Below are 23,036 nucleotides of genomic sequence, written 5' to 3' on the forward strand. Positions count from 1 at the left end.
GTTCAGATTTTCTGTGGTTCTAATACTGTAGCAACTTGGATCAAAATTGTAGACTGTGTGGTCTACCCTGCAGCCAAGCACCCATGAAACCTGTCCTTCCAAGCAGGACTGATTCATGCTTTTTCTTTACCTGCTATAAAAACAGTGTCATTTAAAGGAGCCCTTACTTGCCTTTAGGTTACTGCTCATCGAAACCTAGATAAATCTATCTCCTCAGTCATATTTATTTGCAAAACTGGATTCAAATAAGGCAATAAAGTAGGAAATGCCTAAATAGGGTGTGAATGTATTCCTACAAAACTGTTCTTTCCATATACAAAAAAATTACTTTCCATGTAAAAATGAGAACTGAAACACACTCCTCAAGAATGACATCCCATAACCCCTGTTCCCAAACCTGCCCCCTCTCTGCCCCTTATACTTCTCTCCATGTCTACCATATTCCCCTCCTGGGAGAGAAGCACAACACCATGGAGTCAACAAAGGAACCAAACAGAAAAGAGAAAGTGTGCAAAGTAGTAAGACAGAGACGGTACAGGAAAAGTAGCAACCTTGAAGTCTCTGACTGACTGTCTATTTTAAAGGTTTTGAAATAAAATGTGTTTTTCCAGAAAAATGATAATGGGATGGTGATGGTGTTGAAATCAAACAATTGAATGGCTACAATGTACATAATTTGCAGTTTTTTGGTTTCACGAGGAGAAACAGACAGAGATCTAAATTACATCTTGTGAAAGTCAGTTCTGGGTCCTCTTGACTTGGGGTGGAGTGGTGGAGAGAGTTATGTCCTTGGCATGCCCCGTGCAGCCATACTGCGGGGCCTGCAGCTAAGTACACTGTTCCCTACTTGAAAAATATTTCCAGTCAGGAGACAGTCATGTGCAGTGTGACTGACCTAAATTCTCCCATGGCACTACTATTCACTTTCCCCTCCCTTCCCATTATGAGTCTCTGCACACACTTTATTATTCATATGTTCATTCAAAGAACCCTAGCTCAACTTTAAAATTGATTTTTTAAAAAGCAAAATGTTTTTCTAGTTGTATCAGATGCAGCTACTAAAAGCACTAGAACTTTTGTCTTAAACTGTCTTGTGCTGGAACTGTAAGAATGATACAATACCACAGTGTATCTGGATAAAAATTAATAAAATGTATAGGTATTTTGCTCAAAAGTTATTTTAACTGCATTAAAATTCAAAGTATCTGATAACTGTAAAGTTCATGCCAGTAATAATTTCTAACAAGATGGAAACAACAAAAAAATCCTGAACATGGAATTTCAAGACTGATCTTTAACAGAAACATTTTTACTCACAAACTTTATTACCTTACCAATGACCCTTTTAAATGTTCTTTGAAATCTTTGTTATGGGAAACTGTTTACATATTTTTTTTAAATGATGTGGGATTTGTTGAAGATGAGTTTGTAACATACACTGCCTGGGCAGGTAAGAGCAAATGAAACAGAAAAATCTCCCTAGAACCGTCTATCATTTAAGATAGCAGAATTGATAAATGTTTATAAGAAATACGGCAATTGCATTGCAGATATTCAATATAATCCTGTACTCTGCACCTGCTGGAAGCTATGAAAATGCAAACCTCTTGAGTAGAGCAGATTCCACTGGTAGTTCCTTTCTTCATCTGCAAGATGAGTGTAAAGTACCTTCACAGCCTCCCTTCATTTACTACAAATCTCAAGAGACCTGAACATCAGATTCAAAATCTTGAGCTATAGTTCTACTTCCTTCATAACATATTTGTGTCCACCCTGGAAAAGAGTAGAACAGACAGACTACCACTCTTCCATGGAGCTTTTATCTTGATCTGTGGGACTAAACTCAGCATTACTTGTCTGGAAACTAGAGAGAAACTGCTTCTCAATGTTACCTTCAGTGACAAGTATGTGGTGGTGACCTGCTCTGGTCAAGGATACTGCTGACCAGCTCAACAGAACTGGGCTCACATGGCCCCTGATGACATCCCTGTCTCACAAGAGTTTAGGTTAAAATTTCAGAACACTTTCTACGATTCACAAATAAGGGACAGAAACTAAGGTATCAAAGACAATAGCAAAGAGGCTTCTATGCACACGATGGGCCATCAGAGTATCAGCGCAGCCGACTGAAAGTAAGAGCTCGCTCTGTGTTTCATCAGAAAGCCCACCTGGGGGAGTCACTTCACTTTTTGGACCTCAGGCTCCACACGATAAAGTAAGCGGTTCTAGATTAGGACCTCCAGAGATAATTTACAGCCTAATGGCTCTAAGATCTACATATACAGTCTACAATCTACAATTTAGAGAGAATGTTCCTTGATAGTACAAATATACAATAATAAATGCATAATATAGTCACAGAAATAGAGGACATTGCCACTATCTCTGTTCCGGGGCTCTTTCTGCGCGTGTAATACCTCTACTTGGCTCATCCTCGCTTTCTGTGGTTTAAAACACTCCTTTCATTCTTCAAACCCTCAACTAAAGTTTCTTTCCTTGATAACGAAGGGAAAATTGGTCATTCCCTTCTCTCTGCCGGGACAGAAGCTACCTCTGTTCATATTTATCATGAGCAGTTATATCTCTAATTGTTACACATTATCATCTTTGGGCCACAGGGCAGTAAACAGCGCTAGGACAACGTGAGCGCCCACTAATTGTCAGCAGAATGAAGGGATGAGCCTCTATCACCTATCACCCCTAACCATACTCCCACAAATGCTATGTCAGCGAAGACAAAACATGTGCGTAACAGTGAATACCCATCTCAGAAAGATAGCAAAATGTGGAACCAGATGGTTCAAGAAATGACATGGCAGAATTAAGAGGACTTAACTTTATAGACACAACAGCTTCTAAAGTCAGGTCAAAGATTAGATAGTATTGCAACTATTGAGTCTTCAGGCATTAAGTGTCCACTCTGGTCTCCAACCCAAAAACAATGCATTTCAACACAGTCTGCACAACAAGGAAAAGTTTATTCTTAAAATACAGCATTATCTAAGAAATGGTTTAGCTTTTCGTCTAATCCCAAATGAACTTCACAAAACGTCAGGACGTGGCTTTGTGGTACGCGCCACTGTTGTTCTCAGTGGGGTGCTTCTCACTGAAGCTGTGACCCCTTTGATGTGATCAAATTAAACATCCACAGAAACTTAAAAACTATCACAGGCAAAACCAGGTCATTAGAAGGGTCAGCTAAATAATTAAAATCCCTTCCGACTCAATCATCCATGCCAATGAGATCTTGGGACAGGATGAAGAAATGAAATTTTTGGTTGATCCCAAACCACACTTCAAATATTAATTGCAATTTAAAAAATGACTACGCATCTTCAGAACAGTTATTCTGAAAAAATGTTAGAAAGGTCTGATTCAGCTCTCCGTCTACCCTCTTGGTGGAGGTGCTAATGAGCACGAAATGGCTAAGAAGGGGCTAGAAAGATGAAACAGCAAGTATCTTCCAACCTTTCCACTCAAACTATTCCACCCACTCCCACTGCAACACCTTCACCTTCTACTCTGTTCTGTTCCTTTCAGATCCACTCTGCTCAATTCTCTCCAGATAATATTTCAAAAGCAATGTGACCCTGCCAACTATCTAAGAGCCCTCAATAGCTGCAGACATATCTCCTAATACTCTTCCTTTATACACCAATCTGGATGACACTGAGTTCCCTGAGGCCCCAAATCTCTCACATCTCCACGTTCAGCTTTAATACATGTCTGGAATACACCGTGCCATGCGTGTGCACAGTTCGAGAGGCAGGCTCTGAGAGGCGGCCACTGGAGCACGCCTATGTTGGGGTAAGTCTGACTCACAGCTGAAGTACTAACAAGCCCCCTGGGAGAGACTAGCTAAAATCTCCAAGACCTTTATCAGTAGTAAAAGAGTTAAATATTTAAGTTCCATCTGCTAGAGCATTTGTCTTCAACCCAAACTTGGGTGAATAACAGGGCTTGTTTATTCACTGGATCCTGTCAAATACCAGTGCCTGAGCTGCAATGATCTACTTGCCTTTCTCCCCAGTAGTTCATGGATAACTGTGATACCTAACCATGTGTATTCATCCTCATCATACTTTCAAAACCTAGCTGAGTACCTAGGTATATAGTAGGCACACGGTGGGCACTCAATCAACGTTTATGCATTGTGGAAATGAATGGACAAAACAAAACCCAGACTTCTCAGCACTGCATTAATGACTCCAGAACTTCCATTCTCTCCAGTTCCCAGCTAACTCTTCAGAAATATTCAAACACTTATGTCATAGATTAAAACTAGTAATTCTTATTCCATTAATTAAGATTTGATCATCTATAACAGGTTAATGTTTACTTTTATTCATTGGAAAAGACTAATTAATCTAAAACAAAGTAATATAATTAAAACCAGAGTCTTAGGTTTAGAAAGTATTAGTCATCTGGAAAACATACTATACTAAAATCATGCTAAATGAATTTCTATGTAAAAGATGCCGAGGTCATTTAAAATAATTCTTATCCATTAATTGAGGTAGAAATAGAAGATTTTTCTTTCAAAAACCATGGTAACAGTTGCTTTGAAGCCCTTATGTGTGCTAAGAATTAAAAACATGCTATTTGTGTTTGAAAATTCAGTGATTTAGACATTCTTCTAATTCAGATGCTTCTTATCCAATTTTAATATATCATCTTAAGATTCTTTACACTGACTTTTTTTTAACCAGTTTTTGAAATTACTACACAGTTTTTAACTCACTGTTTGTGGTTTAAACATGCTCTCAAACCAGTTTCTTATGTTAAAACTGTAGGCAATTGTTAAATGAATCGAACATTAGAGTGTGACGTTGTGATTCAGAACCAATAATAGGTACCATGCATACTCATTAAGTGAAGGTTTACAGCAAAGATGGCCAAGTACCATAAAGGCTTGACTGTGTAATGTGTGCATACATGAATAGTAATCTAATAGCTCCACTGAATCCCGCCAGGTGTCGGGGCTAAGGCAGTCCGTAGACCCCATTGCTTCTGATCAGTGTTGTAACCCTAAAAGTAAGGCAGAACTGCCACAGAGAAGCTGCAACTCAGAGACTTCACACACATCACACAAATGGCATAACCAACAAGAAGTGCCTAGATGTAAGCAACAAAAAAGAGACGGATTTGAATAAATCTAGAAAAATAGGATATGAAATCCTGACTTCCCTAATACAGCTGAAGTATAGGTACATTTACAAAATGCCACTGGAGAGTGTCTGGTTCTTTACAATCTTCTAAATATTCTGCAAATAGACTAATATGCTAATATAGTCATTGAAATCAGCTTGAAATCTTAAAATCATAATATCTTCTTTGAGTAAATGATGAGTAAGCAAATCAAAAAAACAGATTTTAGAATAACTTGAGTAGTTAGTGTTCAAAAGACATCACATTTGAGGCAGAAGAATTCATTCAAGTTATGCTTTGGAATATGACATGACTATAAAATAATTAGACTAATTCTTGAAGTGCTAATAATGGAAATTCCTATTATGAATTGAAAACCAATACCTACAATGGTTAAAAAAAATCCACGTAAAACCAAATTTTTGCAGTATTTTATTTAGCACTTTCTCTTTAGGATACTGTCAGATATTATTAAAATAAGCAACTGATTTCAATGTCTTAGTTTAGTATAAGGGAAAATAAAAGTCTCATTGTTCTTTAATAATATCTTGGAATGTGGGTTTTAATTTATCTCAACTGTTTGTTCATACCTATTAGAAAAACCTGGACATTCCTGGTAAATGGAAATAGACCATATTCTTCCCAAAATTTGAAAACAGCAATAAATTAATACTATTTTAAATAGAAGCCCTAAAGAAAATGCCTTGTGATTTAAAACTTGTATTTTTACAACACAACATTCATTTAAAAAGCTAGACTCAATAATTCTCTTTCCCCTGTGAGCAGCCTTACAGCGAGACTATTCACACAGAATGAAAAGCAAAGCGCCTGAAATCAGACTGAGCATCTATGTGATGCCCTGACATTACTACCAAAATAAGAGTGGCGATTTCTGGTCCTACTTAAGAGGTGATCTTTGGTAGAAGGTTGAAAAATGAGACCCTGAACTTCTCTTCAACTTTCTGAATTCCAAGACACTTCAGTTCGATGACCCTCCCTTCCGAGCACCAGCTCCACACACTGATGACTCTCCGTACACTGACCACATGGCTCCTGCCCTCACTGCTGTCTGCTTGGAAAGTCTTTAACCCAGATTCTATGACCAATTATAAAAATAATTATTTAAATGTTATTTTTTCAAGACACTAAATGAAAGTTTAAGGAACAAAGCAATTTTGATGAGCTATCATTTACCGTGATCTTTTAGAATACCTCTGTGCCTGTTTTAATCAAAACCTGTTTTAGATATTGGATTAAGAGACTGTGGTGGAGGTTGCCATCTACTCACTGAACCCCATTTCCTTTTCTCCCAGGCACAAATTTAGATTAGACTTACAACCTTCTTTGAACTTGTGGGGACCTCAAGACTGAATGTGGCTAACGTAGAAAGACATAAGTATATTTATCAACAGAGGGCTGAGCAGAAAAACTCCCACTGGTCCTCCTTCTTCTCTCTTCCCTCACTGACCACGTCGGAAATTCTGAGGCCTTAAGGGGAAGATGGCACTACTAGATAAAGGGGTCGGTCCCCTCCCCACTAGCCTCTGTGCACCTGTCCACACCCACAAGTGGACTGTGACTTGAGAGAAATAAATATTGTTTGAGCCACTGAGATGTAGATACTATTTTTCATAGCAATTATCTATCCTGAATAAATGAATAATATAGCAATAAAAGAACCTAGTGTCCAATTCGGGTGCTCTCAAATTTGGATTCAAGCGCTGAGCTCTTCAAAAATGCTAACGTCTGGGCTATAATCAGAATCAACTGAGACTACCTCTATGGATGAGCCAAATATCAGCTATTAAAAGCTCTCTGAGTGATCCTGATACACAGTGAGGGTCCAGAACCACTGCTAACTATGCAGCTAAATTTGCATTCAATCACAGTAAAGGTGGTGTCTCAATCCAGTATTTCATCTATTTCATCATGGCTCATATAAAGGCTATCAATTTTTTATATTGCTCCCAATAAATGTGTCCTCCAATTTTGGGCAAATGTTAGCCTTCCCTTAATTAAAACACATTTTCATTCGGTCAGAACCAAGTGTTTGAAGAAAAATTTAGTTTCCACCAAGGAACAGCTGTCACAGTAATGTAAAAATGTACTATAGTTTCATGAGGTCTAAGTTTTCAACCATTATAGACGATGCCAATTCTGTTTCAATTCCATAAGCTAATGGCCTGTTTTTCAAAGAGGCACCAGTCTATACTGCTGAATATTTAATCACAACACAGCCTATGAGGTTATTCAAACACAACTTTTCCAGATGCTGTGGGATAAGCAAATATTATCACACCAACTGAGTCAATCATTCTTCAGTTCTTAAGTTCAGCAGTCTAATTCTTAACCATAACCAAAAGCAAAGATCAATTATATTAAACTTTTCTTTGTGGAGCTCCTCAGTTTCTAAAGGCAGCCTCCTTAACCTGGAGCCACACCAGAAATTCACGCGGAGGGACAGGGAGAATAAAGTAATTTGATCTCACCTTGGCTGCTGAACACCACCAGAAAGATACACTGTTTATAATCTCCAACAATGAATATGCAAGAAATAGCTTTATGCTACTTGTATTACATTGATTCAAAGCATATAATAATAGTAATAACCAGTAGTAGGACTAGAAATGTCCATAAAGCCATCTGCTTGTTGCTCTAGAAGTTTTACAGCTGGTCCTGTGCAGTCCAGTATATTGACTATTATGTTATCTAATTTGTCTCTTGCCCAAATGATAATTAGGAGTACTATTTCATCCAATACTAAAATTCATAACATCTGATTTTGAGCATCTACTAAACCTGGGTACTATGTTAAATAATTTACATACTTTTGATCCATGGCACAAACCTTAAAATAGTATCTCAACTTTACAAAAAAAATTTTTAAAACAAACAACTTGGAGGCCTCAGTAAGATAATTCAAATTCCCTAAGGTTGTTGTGAATATAATGGCAGTAGAAACCTGCCAATCAAAACTAAGGGTAATAGTTAATCATATCTGCTTCAGATTTTGTTTCATTGGGATGTCTTTGTTGTAGTGTAAAATTCACCTTAGTCACATAATCACCATTGCTATAATCAAGATACAGAAAAATTCTCCCCAAATTATCCTGTCCCTTTATAGTCAACCATTCACCCCACTTCCAGACCCTGTTATGTGTTTTACTGTCCTTAGAAAGTTGCCTTTTCTAGAATGTTACATAAATAGATTGATAGGCCTTAAATCTGGCTTCTCTTAGTGTAATGTTTCTGAGATGCATCCATGTTGTGCTATCAGCAGTTTATAAACACGTCCTTCCTTTTTACTGCCAAGTAGTATTCCATTGAATGGTTGTATCAGCTTATTTACCCACTTACCAACTGAAGGACATCTGGGCTATTTTGAGTTTTTAATGACTATGAATAGAGCCATTATAAACATTCATTTATAGATTTGGGGGCAAACATAAGTTCTCATTTATGTTAGGCAAATACATATGAGTAGGCTTGCTGGGTCATATTAAGAGTATGTTTAACTTTATGAGAAACTGCCTAATCATTTCTCATAAGCCTCAAAAGAATCTTTACAGGAACACATTGCAATTTGTAACTTGTAAAAAGAGAAAAAATCCTCTTCTATTCATATTTTATATGATAGTAAGATTCTTTTATTAAAGTATCATTGATAAACAGTCTTATGAAGGTTTCACATGAACAACTATGGTCGCAAGATTTAATACAAAAGATTAGATTACCTTCCCAAGTGTACCTTTCTACAGAAAAATGAATTAACTGTAGTTCCTCTCAAGACAGTATTATTGACCGCAAAATGTCCTGAGTCTTTGTTGAAAATAAAATATATTTGTTGCCATTAAAGTAACTTCAATGCACTTCTTTTCATCGCTGGGTAACCTAAGCAATGGCACCAACCTAGGCAACAACTTGGCATCAATCACTGTAAAATTAAAAGACTAAGTCCACTGAAAGCCTAGTTATGAATGCCAGAGGAAAAAAGAAAGGAGTGCAAATGATTTCTAGCGCAGCTGAGAAATGAACACTAGAAAAGAATGCTTAATTAACTCTATGAAGCTGTTTCCTAGTAAGAGACCATATGCATTTTCCCTGGGAGATGAAACTTTTCTGTAGTTACATATTCAAACACTAAAGAAATTTCATGGATGTGCCTAAAAGCGAGTGAGCAGGACTTGTTGCTATGACTTCAACCACCAGGGCACAGCTAATCAGCATCCATTCAGTCACTGAGAAGGAGATGACTACCTCAGTCCTTAGCTTCACCCCTTAGGATGCAGAGGTCACAACTGAAATTTGACCGGGAAGCTGTCATGGTTCTAAAGATGCATGACGAAAGGTTTGGCCAGAGTTAATAAGAAGAGGAAAACCACCACCACCAAAGCAGCCAGAGTTCTCCAACTTGCAGGACAACGAAGTACAGCACGCCAGCCAAGAGCCTCAGGGCCAAAGATTATACCCAGTGCACCATGATGGGCAAGTTCATTGCTCTGATTGTTGTCCATGATCAAAGACTAGATGTTATTTCATACAAGTGGCCAACAAATAAACAACGAGCTACAGCCCCTGGGACGGAAGGAGAAATCCAGTGACAAAGAAAGCAGAAGGCCTCAGCTTGAGGAGCGGAAACGGCTACTTGCACCTCAGTGCCGTAGTCCCTGCAGGGATGGAAAGCTCAGAGCCATGCCCACCAGGAGGGCAGTCTATGTGGCGAGATGCTCCCTGTACACATTTGCATCTAGAAATTTCACCTGCATGTAGCACCACAGATTCACTTAAGAAAGCTTCAGAGGAAAAGGAAAAGACACAGTTACAGATAACCAAACAGTTTTAAAAAGCCCAATGCTTTGTTTTAATTATGTAATGCTTTGTCTTAATTATTTTGCTTTGGGTCAGTCCTTTACATAGAAGATGGGACAGAACTGAATGGGTCTTTCAACCCCTAGGATAATAGCCTTCTCCAAGCAGTTATCATTTTGAACTTTAAAAGCCAAGAAAGATTAAGGAAGATTTAAAAAATAGGGCGGTGAAAAGTAAAGGAAATGGAAGAAAGCCCCAGAATTAGGGAGGCCTAAAGGTAAGAATGTGAAATATAAGGGGTTAGGAAAAAATGAATTCTCTTCTTTGTCCTTCATTTCAATTAAATCATGCATTTCAAATACTGAAAATATGAAAAAGGGAAACATTTTGACAATGCTAAATAACTAGTGATATTTTAAAAACTGTTGATAGCCTATCATCAATAGCATTTAACTATTCCACATTCTATGATACCTAAAGCTTCAAAATATTTTTATAACTTAATTGAACATTTGGTAACAGTCCATTAAGTTATAATCCATAATTCAGTCAGTTAAATTATTTCACTTACAATTAAGTGGATGTCTTTACATCTTTGGGTCAAATGTTGTAAGTTTCTGACTGTATCATGGTAGCCAATGGGAAATTTGGACCTTAAAAGCTTGTTTGGATGTTTTTACATGGGGAGTGGAGCCAAGTGCATAATCCTAGTAAAATGCTCTCTCATCTGGAAAGTTCATCATCATGTATGGTTTCCAGAAAGGACCACATGGGGTGGCAGGAAGTAACAGAACATCTCTCTGGGCAAGTAGAGCAACACTGAGTCACTGGGTTGCTAGAAGTTATACCAGATCATCCTCCTATTTAATAAGATGAGAGTTGGTATGTAGAGTTTAATTCATTGGAAATTGCCTGAATTGTGAATATTTTCAATCTGTGCTTGTTCTTGATGACTCCTCAACTTTTTATGGTTGGTATTCCAACATACAAAAAGAGAAGTTTTTATTCCCATTTTCTCTCTTATTTCCTTCCTTTCTACTACATCTGTAATGAAATCCGCTAAGTTCCTTATCAGTCCCTGCTGGAAATGCTACAGTTGCATGACCAGGTAATAGAACCATTTTCTCAATCCTTATACCAAGCCTTCCTGCTATCAATGCTGTGATCACCCAGGCTCTTATGGCCAAAGGTGCAAGGCAGCCAGGAATACCTGCAAAAGAGCAGTTGGAGCTCTGGGCCATGACTGAATAAAAGGAAGTAATGATAGGCTGGAATGGAAAGAATGCAAATGGGACAAGGCTCTCAGGGCTCCGGAATGAGGTGTGGAGTTGCAGTGACAGAGTGGGGGACCAGAGAGGCTGTGAGGAGCAGAATCCCTCACCTTGTGTTCTGGGCCAGGGAACCACTCACCTTGTGTTCTGTACGACTGGAGCCCCTCGGCTCATGTACAACATAATGTGAATCATGTCTCCAGGTGTTGTGCAATATTACTGGTGGTTAAGCATAAGATTTTCATTTACATAGTCAGAAAGTCCCACTTAATGACAATATCCACGGGTGAGTTATGGGAATTAGGGTTAAGGGAGAATAGTGGAAGAGGAAATAACTAATGCTGAAAGGATTGCCCACATGGACTGAAAATCTCTGTAAGATCTTGGGGAATACACGAGAGCAACAGAGTTGGTGGAGTATTCCATAAATGAAAGATGGCAGTGAGCAGGAAGTTAGTCCATCGCTGAGGTCAATCAGAAAGCTGAATAGACAGATAGCCTGGACATCAAAGAGACACATTTCTAGAGTGTGACTCCGTATCCCATTCCAGAGGTCATGGAGAGTGGGAAAATTAGTAGCCTTCATACTGGAGAGGTGGAGGTGAAGTAAATTCAGATGGGCCCAGGGTGAAGCCCATTCCCCTCCATAGCTTTTTTCTTGCTCTTCTTGGGCTATGCCCACACCTGACCACACCTGTTTGACAAAGTCACAGACTAGCAGCTTCTCTTCAAGGTCCCTCATTTAGAAAGCTTTCCAGGATGGCTGCAGCCTCTACTGATCTCTTCCATTGGGGACCAATGGGTTTAGATCATTATATTTACTCTAGATCTTCATTACCTAATTTTATAAAATTCTCAAATAGTTTTCTGGGGGCAAGTTTAATATCTATAATTAATGCATAAGTCCTGTTAGAAACAGAAATTATACTTACTCTGTGTTGTTCACTATACCATTATGTGCAGAACAAGGGTGGACATGTGATAGATCCTTAAATACTTGCTCAGTCAAATCAGTATTAAAATACATTTAAGAGGATGCCTTTTTGAGAGTACTTTTTTAACTAATATTTTTACTTTCTTAAAATTTTTCAGCTGTGAGATATACTTGACAAATAAAGTATATATAGTTAAAGGATACAACATGATATATGTATACATTGTGACATCATTACAATTAAGTTAACATATCCATCACCTCATATTGTTATCTCTTCATTTTTTTATGGCGGAAATGCTTAAGATCTATTCTCTCAGCAAATTATAATATGGAGTACTCTTTTACCATGGAAGTGTTGTGATCCTAGGTACAACAATTTTAATATGAAGCAGTGAGATAAGTAAGTTATCATTGCTAATTTAAATTTTTTACCTTCTTTTGAGTTGAGTATCACTTCTCCTCTCAGTTTATTTAAACTGGGATGTACTTATCGTGTTATGTAAAAGAAGTCCGTTAAGGTAATTGCTGTGAAATGATGAAACTAGTAACACTAATTTTTCTAGTGATCTCTACTTTATTTTTACCTACAGAACCAATTACTTAACAAATTGTGCACTTACACTAATAGCTGCTCTGACTTTTTCCTCTCTAGAAACCTGTCACCTGTGAATTTACTTTCTCAGGTATAATTAACAAATAAAATTGTATTATTAGTAAATCTTCCTGTACAAGGAAAGAATGTATAAAACCATAACAACAATGGATAACATTTTCACATATGCTTCATATATCTAGTTTCTCCTTGTCCTGAATTTTTGTCCTTTTTGTATTAGTTAGAGACACTGAAATGGGAATGCAGGAAAGTCCCTTAGTATCCAATGTTCATTACCTGTGTTCAAATCTGTAGCATATAGTTGGCTTATCTGAAGTTATTGTTGACTTATCTCCATGATAGAAAATGTCTACTGAAGTAAATATATTATTGTATATTTGGTTTTCAGAATTTTTTGAAAACACAATTCCATTTCAGCACTCTGTAAAAATAATTTTACAGAATTATTTTTTTATTTAATAAAAATAGCAAGTACAAAATACTACACCCAGAAGGAATAAGCCAGCAGTGATTTGTATTCCATTTTTATATTTTATATTTTTCAGGTATCTCTTTCTCTATGCCCTTCTATTTCTTTTTTAAAAATCTTTTTTAAAAAAAAACCATGCAGTGCCTGGTTAAAATCATTTTCCACCTGTAGAGAACACGTCGATGGTTAAAACACCATTTCTAGGACTTACAAAATGACTCCCTTTTTATTATAACAACCTCCCAGGACACTATCTTGTACTCACACACATAAAAATTAAACAGATAAAAAGAAACACAGAAACAAGAACCACCGCCCCTCCTCCAAAACACACACACACACACACACACACACACACACACACACACACACAGAAACAGACCTCAAACATTTAGGATGCTACATACAGACCTACATGTTCAAATACATAAACTAGTTCCCTCACTTATTAGTCCTATATAATTATTATGGAATATATTTATAATAATATATAATGAATTATAAGTGAGCAACATAGCCTAATGTACCCTCAGATAATTCCTTGAAACATTGTATGTTCACGCTTTTATTTTATTTCAGTTGCTTCTTTATCCTTACTTGAGAATGTATAAAAAATATAACTAAGGCCATGAAAAAGAAACACACCAAGATCTCCTGGTTGAAGAAAGTCTGGGTTGAAACCACAAAGAAATTACTAAGAAGGACAGATTTGTTTGCAATTTTGAGAAATGCTCTTCAGGAATCTGATGAGGATGTGGGCATCAATGTGGTGTGTTTATTCATTGCTTGTTGTGTGACACCTTATAGGTATTTGGAATTGAAAGGGGTCTTACAGGCAAAACATCTTTACTGGACATACTATACAACAACTTAAAACAATCAAGTAGCATATTCTTTCATTTTAAAAAAATCCTCAAATGCCATAAAACCTTTTAATAGAGAAATATTTTTTTACTTTAAAAACTATGTTTAAGTAATGCAAAATAAGCTCATATGATTAATCACTTTGTAATACATTGCTCAGGGATAGTCATTCCATTTGCAAATAAGTGCCATAACAAATACAGAGAAATTAAGAACATATAGAAAAAAACAGTGTTTACTACACTCCAGGCACCATATTGTCCCAGCCATGTGTAAAAATGGGATCATTAACTGAGCATTTTTTACATTCAAAACTCTTCTTAAAATATATCCCCTCTTTATTTCCTACAAACATCCCTGCAAGATAGATATTATTACTGATATTATTCCCATCAATTATACACCAAGGCCCAAAAGGTTAAGTGACAAAAAGGCCCAAGTTTCATGACTAACTAGTAGATAAATTAGGATAAAAATGTATTGAAATATTTATATTTGAACTACCCCAAATTGCCTCCAGGTATATGGTTTGTCCCATATTTGAATATCATCACTACTCTCATTTACTTCATATTTTAAAACAAAGTTTATAGTTTTAGTAAAGTACATTTTAAATAAAACTTTAAAATCTCTACCATAAATAAAAGCAGTATTTCTTATCTTAAAAACAATGATTACCAATAGCTCAAAGTCTAGGGCCTGCCCTCTCTTTGTTATAAAGGGAAACACCTGAAATATCATTGTCAAGTACCAATGATAAAAAAACTCAACTTTTTTGAGTTGAGTATAACTCAATTCAGTTTATTTAAGCCAAGATGCATTTATCCTGTTCTGTAAAAGGAGATGTGTTAAGGTAATTGCTGTGAAATAAATAAAACTAATAGTACTAAGTTTGGATTTCTTCTTGATTTAATTAAAAGAATTGGAAAAAAATTGAAATGAGAATAATTTTATTACTGTAAGATTCAGTTTTACTTAACGTCATGCCCTTGAACTACTTAAAATAAGATCATGCCCCACCTAAAATGGAAGGCCAGTAAAAGAGTGTTTGGGAGCACAGGCTGCCTGAGTTAAAATATTCTCTCTGCCATTAACGAGTCTGGTTATCTTGGGCAAGTTATTTAAACCTCTCTGTGTAAATATTAAAATGATAATTATAACACTTATAGGATTGTTATGAGGATTAAATTACTAAGTACTCATAAAGCACTTAAACAGTGCATGACACACATAAAATATTTTAGAATATTTGTTAATATATAAAACAGAAGTATTTTGCATTGTACTAGTACATAGCCCATGCTTTGGAAAACACTAAGGCAAATAATGGAACATTTTCATGCAGTAAATACACTTAAGCTGGCCAATGAAGGATCAATAGCTTCGCGTTTCCGTGGAGAAACAGGGCGCAGCCAGTCAAAACAAGCACGATCCGACAGCTGGAGCTAGGACAAGGCTAAGGGTAAGGAGATGGAATTTGTAGTTTCTCTTGATTAGGGAATAAAATGCTTGAGAGAGAAGAGCACAAAATCAAGTCAAGGGGATAAATGGCACAGGAGGAGCTGTGCTGAGATGGGGGGGTGTTCTATCTTCACCTGGGGGTGACCCGCAGGAGGCTGAAAGAGGGGGACTAACTTCAGAGGAAAGACCACGGAAGTCCAGGCAGGAGGGGACGAGGCACTGGATAAAGGCAGCTGCAGTGATGATCAGATAAATAGTGTGGATGTAAGAAACGTCATGACATTAGATCAAGTCAGGTATATTCCAGAGACCTCAGGGAAAAGAAGGAAGGCGGCAAGAGGGGAAGGGGAAGGGAGCAGCGAGAACTGGTTAGTGGTGGAGGATGAATTCGTGGTGAACAGTGGAGGCTGGAGGCCTGGTAGGTGGAAGGAGTTGAGGGTCAGCACAGCGGGCGGGTAATGATGGGGAGGCATCTGCACATGAATACGTGAAACCAGCAGACTGGAAATCACTGGGAATTTGCAGGGGAAGAATTTCTGTGAACTCTGGAGAACATCAGCCCTCCCTAAGGCTAAGGAGAGACCGGTGAGGAGGAAGAGAGGGCAACTATGAGACTCAGTAAGGTGAACAGTGAAAGGAAACCAGAGTAACAGCTCTTGGCCATATTCTCAGAGTTAGCAAAGGGATCAGAAGTTGAAAGTAATGGATCACAGGCACAAATAAAGGACTAGCAGTTGTAACGGAGATCAGTTAGCCAAGAGGGGCGTCTGGGAACAGCTGTTTCTCAGAGCTTGCCCCAGACTTCCTGCCTCCAAAGTGGTGGGAAGGAAAGTTAGCACTGCAGATTCGCCTCTCAGGCCCAAACCTCCTGAACCTGAATCTTGGCAGCGGGAACCAGGGCTTAGTATTTAACATACTCTCTAAATTATTCAATTAGACATAAAATTAGAGGTCCTATAATTTTTATAGAAATAACAAGAGATGTTAACTGTGCTGTTATGTAGTTTTGGTGTGCCATACACGTTATAGAGTAAGTAGTGAGTGACTATTCTGACAGGTTACCTTAACAAAGTAAAGAAGAATCTGTCTTAACCACAGGTCATTGTACCTTCTGGGATCCTCGTGCATTTTTCCCGCTGTGTTGGTAATGGAGGCCAAGCCCTTATTTCTTGTTGAGTGGTGATGGTGTGTTTGCTCTGTCATGAGCAGTGTGTGCAGAGCATCTGGTTCACATTATATCCTCATTTTCTCATCTCTCATCAAACAGTTGAAAATAGGATGCCCTCAAATCTACCAAGTTGAAACAGTCAGAATCTAATTCTCTAAGTTTCTAGGTTGATACTAATTCTGTCCTTGAAGTTAAACTCATCTCAATCATTCTAAGTTTTCTTTATTTTTCAATCGTCTCGGAGAAAGACTTCTGTTTTTGTAATCATAAATGACAGCTCTGACCCTTCCCAGTTACCCAGTTAAGAACAATAAAATGAGATTTACATGTGACATTTTGTTAAATCGAATCTTACATATTTAATGTAGGAACATATCTTCCAAAAAATAAGTATATTTAAGCCTATATTTATTTTTAGTTGAAATTCTACCAACTCAAATTATGTGTTTTGTATAATTAACATGTTTTTGAAAGTTAAAGCAAGTTTCTAAACAGTTCACTACAAAGCATTTAGTTATCATGACAAAAGAATATGGAAAAAAGGACTTAGGCTGACCAACATTCCAATTTATGGCACAAACTCAATTCCAAGTAAAATGAACACTTATTTACAATGGCTTTAGAAACTTCAGACTTAAAATAAGAAAGATGAGCTGACTTTATTTGAAATTATTTTGAGTAGAGCTGAACCTGCATTCCACTAATACATTTCCACCTAGGCATGAATCTCCACATTCAAATTCACGCCAAGTTTTAGTGTGACTGCCTAGATTTCCTTGTATTTCTAATTAAAGATTCAATCTTCATCATATGTGTTTCAGAAAACTTCTATTCAGTTGTGGACTTGATGATGTCTACTCTGTAAAGCACATTAGGAGACACCTCTAGTAGGAATGAGATCAAACGAGCTCGCTCTCTAAGTTCTTCTCTCCTTGTGAGCATGTTGCTCCACAAATCAGGAAAGGGGGATCTAAAGCCCCTCCTCTTCAATCTGCTTGTCCTTAATGATTTTTGTGACCAATAGAATATAGCAGAGGTGATGTTCTGAGACTTAAGATGTTCTAAGTCACAAAAATCCTTGCAGCTTCTGCCTGGGCTTCTGAGAACACTTGCTCTAGAGAAGCTCCTTCTTGGAAACCAGCCACCTCTCTGTGAAAAGCCCAAGCAAGCCCTTGGAGGCAGCCCTAACTCAACTCCCAGCTAAAAATAAAAGCCAGCATCAACTGCCAGGTATACGTGGGAGCTACCTTAGAGGCCAGCCCAATTAAGTCCTCAGATGCCTGAATCTCCAGCAGATTCTGTATTGCAAAAACACAAGACCTCAAACAAGAACTGCTCAGCGGTCAGCCCACAGAACCATGAGAGATAACAATAAATTGTTGTAATTCACTAGTTTTGGGAATAGTTGTTATGCAGCAAAGATAATCAGAACATTAGTTTATCTTTCTCCGCTCAAGTTCCAACTACCAGACTTTTATAATGTTTTAGGAAAAATAACATACTAGAGGCCAAATGACCCCGGCAAGTTTAACCCAGTATTCTAACATCATTAAAATGTTCTTGATTTGCTTAATGGAAATAGCTTAACCTTATCTTCTTTACATGTTTTTTCCTCTAATTGTTATAGTATCAAAATCTGAGCTACATCAATTTATAGACTCTTGCCCAACCCCCTCCTCAAACAAAAGAGGAAACAGGATCCCCAAGATTTACATGACCCACCCAAAAACATAAGAGATTATCATCTGTTCCTCCTGCTTCAAGTCTTTGGCTCTTTGTACCTTGTTCCTAACTGTCTCTAGGGGGTCATACTTTTCCTGAAAAATAAAAAATGAGGTTAAGACACCACCTTGTCTCATTATTCTTTGCCTAAATTTGCAAACAAGTTTATAGATCCTTAACCAAGACCATTTTTATTGAAACTGAATGAGAGCAAAATATTTCTGATTGATTTTCTTCTCTTGTCAAAATGTACAGTTCCCTAAATCTAACACAAATGTTAAAGGGGTCACATTTTTCTGTTCCAGTTTTAGGGCATTTCATACATATTATGTGGTTGATGTCCCTCTTCCTGCAAACAGTTTTTGACCTGTCTCTGCCTGTTCCTCAATCAGGACTCCCTGTACTCTCACCCTCAAACAGACAATTCGTTATATGGACTTAACCTTCCACGAAGTTGGTAACCCTCAAATCTTTGTTTTATTTCTTGGTCTTGTGCTCTGATTAAAATCTCATTATGTATTTTCAACCTACTAAACATTTGTGTTTAGATGTCTAACCATCACCTCTTAATTAACATTTCAAAAACAAAATTAATCTTCTGTCCAAGGAACCCAGAAAATAAACCATCTGGGTAATGCTTTAAATATTCTATCAAGGGAACCACTATTACCCCAATTGACAAGATTTCAAATCTTCACAGAATACCTCTTATTCATCTGCCTCTTTATTGCTTAATTCCTAATTTTTTAGATTTTTCATTAGAAATATCTTTCATCTGTCTTTCTTCTCCATTTCCACTATTGCCACTATTCCACTATGTCTGGCCAGACATCGTATTATTCCAGGATTACTGTAACACCTGGGACTATCCTCTCCAGTTTAGCCTTTGTCTTAGGCACCATTGCTCAATTTACCCTCCTTAAACACTGATTTCATTTTAACTCTTCCATGCTCAGAAACCTTCCATGACTCCCTATTTTCTATTGTGTAAACTAACTTCCTCTACTTCCTTGACCTCTGGGTTACTTTTGAAGGCTCTCCAAAATCAAGTCCTGTCCTATCAACCCAGCTGCACATCTTTCTGATCCCTAAATTCACTTCCTTCCTGCTTTGAAAAGGGGCCCCTTATTCTTTTTGGAATATCTCTTCCCTTCTCATATCTCCCACATACCTCCAAATCAGGTTCAATACCACTCCCTCCATGAAACTTTCCATCATACCACCTGTGGAACTAAATAATGTTCAACATCATTTTTAAAAAAAGAACAGTAAGTATTGTGGTTTAAGGAGCAATTACAAATATTTCTGCCCTGTCTCACACTGGCGCTTGAAATTCCACAATTAGAGAGCTTGCAGGATAAAGTTAACCTTACAGCTAAAATGTGAATACTCTTAGTGAAGTTAGTCCTGATTTTTTTAGTATGATTTAGTAACTATTTCATCATATCCTTTCTGAAGAGAAAAATTTGCGGGCTGAGGGAAAACCTTGCTGCATACCTAGATTAACTAAAGGTATTATGAAATAAAGAAAGTAAAAAGAAACAAGAGATGCTAAAATCTCAATTTTCCTACTATGCAAATAACCTTTTTCTTTTCTTTTTTTTTTGGAATTAGCCTTGTGCATCATAGATATAAATCTAAGTTATTCAGAATATATGATTAACCAATTAGTCTCACTCTTCTATGATGCTGAAGTATGGATTACTCCTTCTGAAAATGGGAAGGATCGTCATTTCACTCCATGGAACCATCTTCCTGTCTTTAACGATACATTTCAGTTGTCATGACACCAGGAAAGGACGATTCAGCTTGCTGGCATGGTCGAGCATTCTCTGACACTGTTTGTCCCCCTTATCCTAGCAATTTGGACTCCAATGCCCTTACCCCCTACTACTACTGAATAAAAGAAGTTCTAAGTAATGAAGTTCTATGCTTTTCACAAACCGAAAGAGAAGAAAGACGACCTTAAGTGACCGAGTGTTTTCTCTGTACTTTCTGGACATACTCCCTCCTTCTTTCTCTCATCAGCCCCCAGCTGCTCAGTGGCTCTTGCTATTTCTGGACAGCATGCTGGGTCACTGGCCTGAGTCCTAGCTGCGTACTCTCACTCCACTGCCCCAGACCTGGTCTGTCTCCACTCCTTGGCCTCTGGGTTCTCATGTGCTTCCTTTACCCACTCTCCTACAGCCACCTGATAGCCACAGGTTTTTACTGACCGCAAGAACAATAGGAAAAATGTAGTCCGTTGGTGGCAGGAGAAGGAAGAGACAGGTTTTAGTATTTGTCAGATGACAGGCAGGAGAACACAGAAGAGTTGGAGACTAAGCTCAGGACTATGCTAAAAGCTCAGGTGTTAACGCCACCTCCTCTCCTCAGTAACACCTTCCTGTAACTTAGGATCACACGGACTTCATCCAAGTGGGCTGAAGTAAACTCCAAGACTAACTGGAGTTTGAAAATGCAACCTAGAAAAATGATTAACTTCAAAATTATGAGTACTTTACCCTTTGGGAGACAGTGCACTGAAGCTCACAGTTGCAAAGTCAACAATGTCATTCTAGAGATTTTATACTGGATCCCAATAGCATCTCAATGCTCTTGAGAAAGTAAATGAATAGATACATTAAGTCAATTATTTTGGCTTTCCATTTATGAGCGCTTTTGTCCTCCATGTGTTTGCTTTTCTAACGAAAGTTTACATCCCCACGGACAACGAAAGAAAGGAAGGGTGAGCTTGAAACACATTCTGCCACAATTCGGAAGGGGTTTCCGTTTCCCTTTTTAACTTCAAAATATTCCTCTGTTTCAGAAAACTTTTAAAGACCGCCTATTTTGGAGATCATTGGCAACACTGTTTTATTCAAAGGTCCTAAAAATGGGTCTAAGAGTTCCGCCATGCAAGAAGACACTCTGAATGTTTTGACCACAATTAACATTCAGAGGCACAAATGTCCTCAGCTTCCTTCTCTTTTTCTTTCTTCTAAGTTGGCCAGAGTGTGTGCACTCCCCCGATTAGCAGTCAGAGCATCCCCCACCCTTGCAGCCTGTGGGAACTCAGGAATTTCAACCCAAGCACGTCTATCCCAAAGGCCTCCTTTAGTCGGGAAGAAATCCCTCGCAACAAAGGACAAGGGAGAGGCCGGGGGAGGGGCGCGTAATGGACTTGGACAAGAAAGGCGTATCTGGCGTTGAACAGGGAACCCGGGCTGCTCGTGGGCCGTCACCAGCACCCGTGGAAACGCAGCACTGCGCGGCCAGCTGTCTGGGAGCACGAGTCCTTCCTTCTCGCGGCCTCCCCGCCCCTCCTAACACCCCGGGAACCCCACCACGGCGGGCTGCGTCTGCACTGCTCCATTCCCACCTGGTTTTCCCAGCCCTCCACCCCGCCCCGCCACATTCCTGGGGCTGCTCCGAGCTGCCGGCTACACTCGGAACAGTGGACTCCGGCTAGAAACTTGGGCAGCGATGACCTGCGCGAACTCCGCCCGGCGACGTGGGCCGGGGGCCGGGGGCGGAGGCGGACGCCGAGCCATATACCCAGCTCTCCAGTACAGACAAGCAACCTCCCGCCCCAACTTCGAACCTTTGTGCAAATGTTGCCCTTAGTTGAGACAGGGGCTGGAGCGAGTCTACAATGTTGCCCTGCCCCGGCACCTTCCGGCACACAAACCTGTAACCAATGGAAGTTGTAGGAAGTTTCCATTTCTCCAGCCCCATCTCAACTTGCTCCCCGAACTGCACCCTGAAACGCGGGACACATAGGGATGGCGAGGTCCCGGGATCCCACCCGCTCTCTCCAATCCCAGGTGCCCCAGTCTCTGTCCCTCCAGGGCGTCCCCGGCGCAGCGACCCCCGCGGCCCTGCCTCCATGTAGCCACCCTGTCCCACCGCCCCGCTCCCAGGGGAAGTCCCGGGACAGGCGGCGAGCCGGGGGGGCTACACCACCAGACGCCGCGCCTGCAGTCCAGGGGCCGTCGCCGCGCCCCCGAGCACTCACCCATGGCCCGACGTCCTCCTTCTGCGTCCCCGGAGGCGCGCGAGTGGCCGGGCGCCTGTCCAGCTCCCGCGCCGCGACGGTGACAGCCTCGCCTCCGCGGAGTCGCTCTGGTCCCCGCGCCGCCGCGCCCTCCTCTTGCACCTGCGTCCGCCCGGCCCGCCCCCGCCCGGGCCACGTGCAGGCGCCGCCCCCACGGTCCGCCGCACTCGCGGTGCACACGCCCCGCGGGCGGCCCGCAGCCGGGGAGCAGCCCCTACCGCGGAGACTACTACGATTATTCCGGAAGGCAGGTTTGACAGGATGACTTTTACATTCCCTGAGAGCGCTCATCTTCACTATGCCCTTGTCCCCCTTTACTGACGGTACTGATAAAGAGCAGGGGGAGAGAAAATTCTCCCTTTAATGTGTGTCATGTCTCTCTTCTTTCTTCTGTGTGGAATATGCTTGTTTCTGAAACCTGGCAAGGGTGTAAAGTCCTAAAAGCCACACACACATCATCATATGCAGAAGTCTGTAAATAAGCGACTCAATCCAACTGGGAGTTGACTGCAGCGGAAAAAAGCACCGGGCTTAGCAG

General features: G+C 39.4%; 1 protein-coding gene across 1 annotated transcript in view; it reads right to left on the bottom strand.

The window, feature by feature from the left end:
• Nucleotides 1-22,712, bottom strand: part of GPM6A (glycoprotein M6A) — a 241,051-nt gene extending 218,339 nt beyond the window's left edge. Inside the window, exon 1 of the mRNA XM_036894333.2 lies at nucleotides 22,460-22,712. Within this exon, the coding sequence (XP_036750228.1) occupies nucleotides 22,460-22,463 (4 nt within the window). The 5' untranslated portion in view covers nucleotides 22,464-22,712. The remainder of the gene's footprint in view (nucleotides 1-22,459) is intronic.
• Between the last annotated feature and the right edge of the window lie 324 nt (nucleotides 22,713-23,036).

The sequence above is a fragment of the Manis pentadactyla genome, chromosome 7 (assembly GCF_030020395.1).
Source record: "Manis pentadactyla isolate mManPen7 chromosome 7, mManPen7.hap1, whole genome shotgun sequence".
NCBI classification, from domain to species: domain Eukaryota; kingdom Metazoa; phylum Chordata; class Mammalia; order Pholidota; family Manidae; genus Manis; species Manis pentadactyla.